This window comes from Callithrix jacchus, chromosome 6 (genome assembly GCF_049354715.1).
Source record: "Callithrix jacchus isolate 240 chromosome 6, calJac240_pri, whole genome shotgun sequence".
NCBI lineage: Eukaryota > Metazoa > Chordata > Mammalia > Primates > Cebidae > Callithrix > Callithrix jacchus.
The window spans coordinates 17,506,679-17,515,924 of record NC_133507.1 but is presented as its reverse complement, the minus strand read 5'-3'; the positions used below and the strand labels follow the sequence as shown (position 1 = coordinate 17,515,924).

At 56.8% G+C, this 9,246-nt stretch overlaps 1 protein-coding gene across 30 annotated transcripts in view; it reads left to right on the top strand.

Moving 5' to 3' along the window:
- Positions 1–954: 954 nt before the first annotated feature.
- Positions 955–9,246, top strand: part of NTRK3 (neurotrophic receptor tyrosine kinase 3) — a 397,061-nt gene continuing 388,769 nt past the window's right edge. For 20 of the 30 annotated variants that reach the window (XM_078376019.1, XM_078376018.1, XM_078376001.1 and 17 more), the window contains exon 1: positions 955–1,786. In XM_078376019.1, coding sequence (XP_078232145.1) covers positions 1,539–1,786 — 248 coding nt within the window. In that variant the 5' untranslated portion in view covers positions 955–1,538. Of the gene's footprint in view, positions 1,787–1,832 lie in introns of those variants that run through there. The other 10 variants (XM_054258271.2, XM_054258270.2, XM_054258269.2 and 7 more) reach the window with 3 other exon arrangements.

Below are 9,246 nucleotides of genomic sequence, written 5' to 3'. Positions count from 1 at the left end.
CGGAGAAGCCGGCCAGTGATGGGGTCGGCGTGGTGCTTGCCAAAATACGCCCCTTGCATCTCAATTTCCCCGGCGTTTCTTTCGCACGCACAGCTCGCCCGGGGCCACCTCGACTCTCCAGCGCAGCCCTTTCGGCTCTTGTTTCTTCCTTCCCCATCCCTGCTTGCTCAAGGCCGAATGCAAAACCCACCTCTATGAAGGCGCAGCGGGTACAGGGGGCACCTAGCGTGCCATGCCCTGCAGTCCCTTCCCAGCCGAGACCAGTGCCCCAGACTCTAGATTACGGAAACGAGTGTCATTCAGACCAAGGACTGCGCGTCTGTGGTCCCGGTCCCGGGCTCTGGGTGCTCCTCTGGGGTGTCTGTGTGCTCCGGCCCCCACCCCCGTCGTCTGCGCCCCCCACCCAGGCTTGGGAGCGCTCCCCGATCACCTCCACCTCGTCCATTTCACTTCCTACCGCGGTCCGGATTGCAGCAAAACCGGGCAGCGTGAGGGCCAAAAAGTGGAAAGGAGAGCGCCTTTCCGCGTCACGCAGCCAGCTCGCCAACTCTCCCTCCCCAGCCTCGACCCTCGCAATCTCTACTGCAACTTTTTCCCTTTGGTCTCGGTTTCCCCTCGGCTGCAGCGAGCGGGCGCCGAGCTGCGAGGCGTGGAGTGGGCGGGCTTCCGCGCGGCCGCGGGTGGTGGTGCCGGCTAGAGACTCGAGCCGGCGAGTGGGTGGGTGGGTGGGTGGGGAGGAGGGAGAGGACGGGAGGGGAGAGAGATGGGTGTGGGGAGGGGAGGGAGGGGGAGATTCCGCTCTCCTGCCGCTCCCAGCCCGGGCGGGGGTAGGAGGCCGAGACGAGGGAGGGGAGAAGGGAGGGAGGGAGGGAGGGAGGGAGAGAGGGAGAGAGGGAGAGAGGGAGGGAGCCGAGGAAGACGCTCCGATAACCCGTGCGTTTCGTAAGGCTCGGAGCACTTGTACATTTCTGCAGCCGCGCGGCGAGCCATTCGCGGCGGCTGCTGCAGCTCCTGCTGCGTCTTCCTTCCCTTCCCTTCCTCGGACTCCGGGTGTGTGTATGTGTGAGTGTGAGTGTGTGTGTGTTTTGCAGGTGTGTAGGGTGTCCGTTTTAATTCTGCCCAGTAGGTGGGACTTGGTGACTTTAGCACCATTTTTTCCTATTCCTTTTTTTTTTTTTTTGACTCCCCACCGTCTGTTGCAACCCTGCAAAGTCTCGGAGTCGGAGAGCGTGCCTCGCTTCCAGAGCCCCCGTACCCGGCGAGTCAGCGATCGCTGAGCCGGCCACCATGCCCGGCAGACCGCGCCACTAGGCGCTCCTAGCGGCTCCCACCCGGCGGCGGCGGCAGCGGCGGCCGCGATGGTTTCAGACGCTGAAGGATTTTGCATCTGATCACTCGGCGTTTCAAAGGCAGAGGCCCCCCCTCCCCCTCCCCCCTCCCTCACCGTCTTTGTTTCCTTCCCCCCCTGCTCTCCCCACTCCCCCCACCCCACCCCCCTCTCCTCTCCTCCTCCTCTTTTTTAGAAGCAGCGATCGGAGATGGATGTCTCTCTTTGCCCAGCCAAGTGTAGTTTCTGGCGGATTTTCTTGCTGGGAAGCGTCTGGCTGGACTATGTGGGCTCCGTGCTGGCTTGCCCTGCAAATTGTGTCTGCAGCAAGACTGAGATCAATTGCCGGCGGCCGGACGATGGGAACCTCTTTCCCCTCCTGGAAGGGCAGGATTCAGGGAACAGCAATGGGAACGCCAGCATCAACATCACGGACATCTCAAGGAATATCACTTCCATGTAAGTCAGGCGGCCGCTCCCCAGCCCGCCTCCCCCCGCGCTCCGCGTCTCCCTCCTGCAGCCCGCAGCCGGGAGCCGGCCCTCTGCCCGCTCCAGCTCGCTGCTGCCTGCTGCCCGCTAGGAGCGCGTCAGGCTCGCTCTGGCTCGGGAGATGCTCTTGGGCTGCGCATTCCAGGTGACTCTGGCCTTGGCGAGACGCGATCCGGCGATGCGTGTGTGTGGCCCTCCCTGGAGAGCTGAGCCCGGAGGGCCCAGCTCCCGCTCGCTCTTCCCCACCCGCTGCTGGCTCATTTCGAGGGTGCAAATCGGGTTTTTTTTGCCCCCCACTAAATAGCAACAGTTTGGTCACGCTCAAGTGGAATAAAGTAGACGAGGTTCGATTCTCTGGCAGAGGCGGCGGCAGTGGCGGCGGCAGTGGTGGCGCTTAGCCGGCAGGGATGGTAACAGATAGGGACTGCTTGCGATCCAGCCGAGGTGTTTAACTATTCCATTTGGAAACAGCAGAACACGCTGACAAGTAAACAAGTTGGGAGCTGGCTGCTCGCGGGGAGACTTTGCACGCGTGGAGGCCGTCATGGACGCCTACCTCTTGCCTTCCCCTCCTGCAGCCCGCCCTCTCCAGCCCCATTTTGGGCATTTCCGAGACACCCCCTTTGCCACCCTCATCTGCATCTGGGCGCCTACAGATCCTTTCCCAGTTTGGGCTTTGATAACTGCTCCGGATAATTCTGAGTCAGGATGGCGCAGGGAGAGGAGAGGACGTGTGTTTTGGGGAGGGGGGCTTCTTGTATGATCGTGAGGATGGGTTCGTTTGGAACGTTCAACCCTGGCTGGCTTTTGCTTCGTTCTGCCCCGTCGAAGGGAGACCGGTGGTGGCCTGCTCTTTTCTCCTTGTTATTTTTCTTTGGGGGGGGGGGGGGATGGGAGCAGAAGCAAAGGAGGGGAGAGAGCGAGGGCTTGGAAACCAGAGTCTGCTCCTCTTTTCTTCAGTTGACCTCGGCCCGGTGACCCCCTCCCAACCTACCACCCCAGAGAAGGGTGTGGACCGCATTAGAATTGCTCAGAAGATAATTCTAACCTCTTTCCCCCCAAGGCTCCCAGCCCTTGGGGACCCCCAGGAGTGGGGTAGGCAGCTGAGAAGGGTTTGTGCTGAGGTCCTGGCCAGGGTCTGGAGGAAGGTGTTTTGGGTGGCTCTTTACCCCTTGGACAGACTCAAGAGGGCCGGACCTGCTTTTGGTGCTGCTCTGGGAGCCCCTCCCCTTGCTTGAGCCCAGGGCCAGGGGGCGGCAAAGCCTGGAGGAATTGCAGTCCTGCTCTCTGGAAAGCCCACCAGCCCTCTCAGCTTAATGGAGCCTCTGCTTGCATTCTTTGAACTGACAGTTTGAGGGAAATGGATAGCCCAGGAGATGTCTCTGACTCCTGGCCCAGGAGACAAGCTTGACCCATATCTCAGCTCTGCTGTTCACCCACTCACCCGCTTCAACCCGTCCAGACATGACAAGACAAACAGCCAAGGGTTGGGGGGGGGCAGGGGGAGGGCAGGAGAAACAGAGGACAGACCCAATTGTGCCTCTCCCTGCTTGCAGGCCACAGGCTTCCAGCATTCCCAAGGATGCAGTGAGGAGGGTTCAGAGTGAGAGCCTCAGGAAACTCGGACTTGGAAGTGGATTACTGGGCTGTGTGTGTGTAGGGGGTGGGTGTTGGGGAGTGAGTCGGGGGTGGTGAAGGTGGGAGCTGAGTGGCCAATCTTGGTGCTCAGAGCCAGACCTAGAGATTTCCAGGGGTGGGCTAAGGGTTGGAAGAAGGGGCCCCTGGTGCCCAACCTGGGTCTCTGGGAGTGGGTGAGCTGCATCCAGCTTGTTCTCGGCTCCAAGGAGAACAAGTGTCTATCTGTAGAAAGCCAGTGGGAGGCAGGGATGGTCATAGTCGCGTAGGCTCTTTATAGCCACAGAGGTGTTGCTCCTCTGAAGATGATGCTTGGGGAAGCGGTCTCATAGGGAAGAGTTGGCTTAGCCTTTCTAGGCTGCCAGAAAGGTCCATGATGGGAGGGACTGGGGTGGCCTCCTCCCTCTTTGGCATTGGGGGCCCTCATGAGGGTGTCTGGGAGGACAGTGAGCAGGGAATATGTCTGGACTCCCTCTGCATGTGTCCCCATGCTTGTTTCAGGACTTGGACTCTGACAGGCCATCACGACTCCTTTCTCTAAATCCACCCCAACACCAAAGAACAAGGGAACTGGAGTCCCATAGGAGCTGTGCCAGCGGCAGGTTGGGGAGGGTCAGAGGTCATGGGTTGAATGACCTCTCCTTGCCCCATCTTCTCCCCAGTGCCCTGTTATATCTATGGCTGATATTGACTGAGCTTGAGAAGGGCCCAATTTCCACTCCAGAGCCGGAGAGCTGGAGTGAGGGTGGGGAGTCAGGCTCACCACAGGGAAGTCAGCATCCCCATCCCTGTCTGACTTCCAAGGAAATAGAGGCTTGGGGTGGTGACTTTCCCCAAGCACACAACCCCAACAGGGACCCCCGCTGTGCAGGCCTGCATGTGGAACAGGCTGGAAGAGGGGCCTGTGGGCAGAGAGGAGCACCCTTGGCTGGGGTTGGTTCTTGTTTTAGTGTGGCTTGAGAAGAGGGCTTCAGTTGAAGCCTGTTGTCTTGCTGGAGAGGTGTTCCTCAGATTTCTGATGTTACCAAGGCGGTGGGGTCAAGAGGTCCCCCAGTTTCCCACTGGATTGAAGTTCTGGATGCTGATGGATGCCTCAGGGTACAACTTGGGCATGCTCTGGGTAGAAGAAGATGCTGAGGCTCCACAGTTTCACCCTCTTGTTCTTCAGGCTGTAATGTTTCAAGGTCCTTCCTTCAAGGGCTGAACTGATTGTACCTGAGTTTCCAGAGGGACAAGAGGTTTCCCTGTGGTTCTGCTTCTCAGGGGTGGTGTGTGGAGTGATTCCTGTGTGGCCATCCCAGGAAGCTGGCTGGAAACTGCCTCTGATCGGGAGGCCGTCTCCCACTTCTGCTGCCCTGTTAGTATATGGAGGAAATCGGCTGCCTCTGATCGGGGAGGCCGTCTCCCACTTCTGCTGCCCTGTTAGTATATGGAGGAAATCAGTTGCATGGCATTGGGTCAGAATTGTGGGTCTCATTTCCACCTCTCCAAGACCCAAGCTGTTCCAGAGGGGCCTCCCTTTTGGCCCATTTCTGCCCAGGAGGCCAATCCCTTTGCCTTTGCAGCTCTTGATACAGGAACCTCATGGGGCCTGGAAGGGTCCATGCGCAGCCACACCCAACCAGGCTGTGACGTCACAAAGGCAGGAGGGTGGTGGCTATGCTGGACTGACTGTCTGGGCTGCCTTGCTAGGCCAGGCCTGCCTGGGGCTGGATCGGAATGATATGGCCTTTGGCTGTTACAAAGAAGATGAAGGGGGAGAGGATGGTGTGGCTGGGCTGGCTACCTCTATTTGCAAAGACCATGGGCTCTTAGCTGGAACTCTGAGTCACTAGCTGGGTCTCACCCTGAGCCCTCAAAGGGTCCCTGGCATCTGACAGCTCTCTGGTCCCTTCATTTCCATGGCCTTCCCTGAGGGCCCTCTTCTGGCTAGCTGAAGGATCATTCGGGGGTTTGGCTGCTGTGCTGGCTCCTTGAATCTCATTCTTTCTAAGGATCAAGGGGCGATTCAGCCTTGACAATGACCCGGCAGGGTATGAGCCAGGCCCCAAAAGTATCTGGGGCTTGCTCTCGGTCGGCACAGTGAGATGTGCAGAGCCCCAGGATTAGGACTAGACCTGAGAGAGGAAGGTGGAAATGTGAGGGGCTATTGACATGAGATTTGGAAGTGAGAGTAGAGCTCCAGAGAAAGATACTTCCAGGATCAAACCTGGGGCGCTTGGTCTCCTGAGGCCCTAAGGGTTTCTGCCAAGGAGAGGCTGTTCCTGTCTCCAGAGCCAGGACCCTCCACCCCAGGAAGCCCAGCAGGTCAAGCTTCTGTCCTGCACCCTGGGGGGCAAGAGTATCTGCTCTGCAGCTCCGAGGGACCTGAGGCCATGACAGCTTTGGGCAAAACCCAGCCCACCGTGGCCACTGCTTTGAGATTTGAGAGTGCTGGGCTACTGGCCCCAGGAGGGCTGAGCCTGCGACCCACAAGGTTCCTTAGGGTCCTAGAAGACTCCTACTACCCCTCTGCCTGGCTGAACGGAAGGTGCTACTGTGAACAAGGGAGGGCCTGATGCGCTCTCCTGGGATGCCCCTTGTCCTCGCCCTGCCAGTCCCTGCCAGCTGCTGCTTTTGTCAACTGTGCAGAAGACCAGGGCCCACCTCAGCTGGCTCTTGGGTGGGGTTTGTGTAGCCTGAGGCCTTCTTTGGGTATGGCCCTTGTCAATATCATGGCATTTCCACTGTGGCCCTGGGTCCCCATCCCAGGTGCTCCCATGGGTGGCTTGCACAGGGCTCATGGGCAGGTCTCCAGCCTCCCCTTGGGTCCTCCAGTTGGCTGGCGGCAGGGTAGGATTAAAGAAAGGGATGAATCATGTGAATCCCACCTTAGCTCTGTCCCTAGCCCCCTGTGAGCCATATCAGGGACCTGTAGACTTTTGGAGCCTGGAAATTTAACTATGAATTGAGGCCATAGGGCAGTGTTTCTTCCAACTTGGACATATGTCATCTCAGGGCCCAGGAAACTTCTCCCAGGAGGCTCAGCCAGTACACTTTTAAGGGCACCTCCTTGGGATGGCCGTGACCCTTGTGATGGTGCCAGGAGGAGGTGCACTCCCTCACTGACCTTGGGACACTGTTTTCTCCTCTTCCTTCCCTTCCCACCTCTAGCAAATGGACCACCCAGAATTTGACACCATTTGTGACACATGACACTATTGAGAGTCAACCGCCCAGACCAAATGGCGTATTTAACAAGAATGTGCTGGGGCCTGCAGCCTCTCGTTAGGGCCTGGACACCCAGCTTTGTGGCTCCCCATCTGCACCTTGGGCTCACAGCCAGGAAAAGATGTCCCTCTGCAAAGCTTTCAGCCCATTGCTGGAGCGCAGCTCTCCACTGGGTGTGAGAAGAAAATATAGAACTTCGACTGCAAATTATTCTTGCCTGGAAAAGAGAATATTTCATATTTAATGTATAGATGATAGATATATAAACATGTAATTTAATATAAATACCAGTGTTTTAGGTTGATTGCTAAATCACGCATGATCAGAACAGCTTGGTACCCACTGCTCCTGTGACGGGGAGGGTTGGCGCTTCAGGAGGAGAAGGGGTGGTGACAGAGATGGTCCTGAAGCCCCTGGCTCCTCCTTGGTGCTGTGCCGAGGAGGAGTTGATTAATAAGGGGTGGGGTCAATGTGAGGAGGGGTTAAGCTGGGTGGGGTGGGGGAATCTCAGTTCCGGATCAGAGTTCCCAAGGCCCAGAAGCCCCCTCCCGGGGGCCAGGCCACCTTTTCAAGGATGGTCTTCTTAGTCCCTGCCAGGACCCTGCCTTTTCATCCCGGTGTAGCAAATTTTTCATCTCCACGATGCCCCCATCAGTCATATCATTATTTTTAGTTTACAACTGTTGAGTTAATTTTTGCGACAATTGCTTGGAGTATAAAAGCAGAGCTTTACTGTCCCATTTAACAGATTAAGAAAACAAAATGGTCGGGCGTGGTGGCTCAAGCCTGTAATCCCAGCACTTTGGGAGGCCGAGGCGGGTGGATCATGAGGCCAAGAGATCGAGACCATCCTGGTCAACATGGTGAAACCCGTCTCTACTAAAAATACAAAAAATTAGCTGGGCATGGTGGCACAGCCTGTAGTCCCAGCTACTCAGGAGGCTGAGGCAGGAGAATTGCTTGAACCCAGGAGGCGGAGGTTGCGGTGAGCCGGGATCGCGCCATTGCACTCCAGCCTGGCTAACAAGAGCAAAACTCCGTCTCAAAAAAAAAAAAAATAGAACAAATCTAGTGTCCCAGGTGGTCGTTCTGTCAGGACTCGCAAATGGGAAAGTCCAGAGTCTGGTCCCTCTGGGGCTTCTCTGACTGCCTCGCGGGTGCTCCTGGCTCTGTGCGGTCATGGCCCTTTCAGCTGGACCTTCTATGGCTTGTTGAGAAGGAAGGTGCAGAGCGTTTTTATCTACAGAGTTTCTTTCCACCTAGAGGGCAGCATTGCGGGAATGATCCATCTTTGAGGGACTTGCAGAGGGTGGCTGAGTGTTCCAGCAACTGCTTAAAGAGTGGCTGGGATAGAGGCTAGACTCAGCCACTCAGATGTTGGTGAGCCTCTGAGTGATCAGCTCATGCCATGTCATCCTTTGAGCCTCGCTTACCTCAACTTTGAAGAACGCAAATCCTCCTGGTGGCCTGGCGTGTTGGAAGCTGCTCTTTGATGGGTTGGGTCATAAGGAGTGAAGACTCCGGTGAGGTTATCAGCAAAGCTCAGGGCCTGGTGGCATCCTGAGAGTCCCCGAGGTGGTGCTTCCCATTTTTGCTGCCTCTAAGTGCAGGACTCACAGAATTCAAAGCTGGAAAGGACCACTGTAGTCATCTTCTCCCTCATGTCACCCATGAGGTTCCCAGGACCCAGAGTGGGCAGGGGCTCCTCTGGGGTCCCTGGGTCACTTGAAGACTCCTCTTCCCAGGCACATTCCCAGGTGCTGGGGCCGCCTTGTACTCAGCGCTGGTTCCTGTTCTGGGCACTGTGTCAAAGCCAGCGCCTCCCCTGTGACTGTGTCTCCCTCTGAGGCCATGTTTCCAAATTCAGGGTCCCCAGAGGCAGCAACTATGTGAAGCTGGCAGCCCCAGGGCTCCTTGCAGCCTGCAGTCCCCACCAATTAGAAATCAAGTTGAGGAGGCCTTCTGCTGAGCTCCGTTCACAGACAGGGCTGGGGAACCTGAGGCTCCGCAGGCTGGGGAGCCAGTCCTTTTCCTCTGGCCTCACCTGGGCACCTGGCTTGTCGCATCGTAAGTGTCCCAGAGTCTGGCTGGTGGGAGATTCAGGATTCCTTCCCCAGACGCGCATCGTCAAGCTTGGAGGACTCTGGCAGCTGCTATTTTCTTAAGCCCAGTTTTCCTAGCGGCTCCTCTAGCTTTGAACAAATCACTTTCCTCCTCTGTGCCTCAATTTCCTTATCCATAAGAAATGGATAACACTAACAACTACATTATATAAGCACCTTGTTGAAGTTCAGCGCCCTGGGTCATGTCTGGCAAAGAGAAACCTGTGGATACATAACTAACGCCAGCTAGCATCTACTCACTACGTGGTGACAACCCTTAGCGTTTCCTCAGCACTTATTACTATGTCCCAGACACTGTGCCAAGCACCTTAAGGCTAATGCCTCATTGTGGCCTCGCATCAACCCCCATAAGATAAGTACTTTTATTAGTTCCATTTTCCAGATGAGGAAACTGACTGGAGGGAAGGAACTTAACTCGCTTAATTTCGTGCAGCCAGTAAATGGCAAAGCAGACTGGCATTC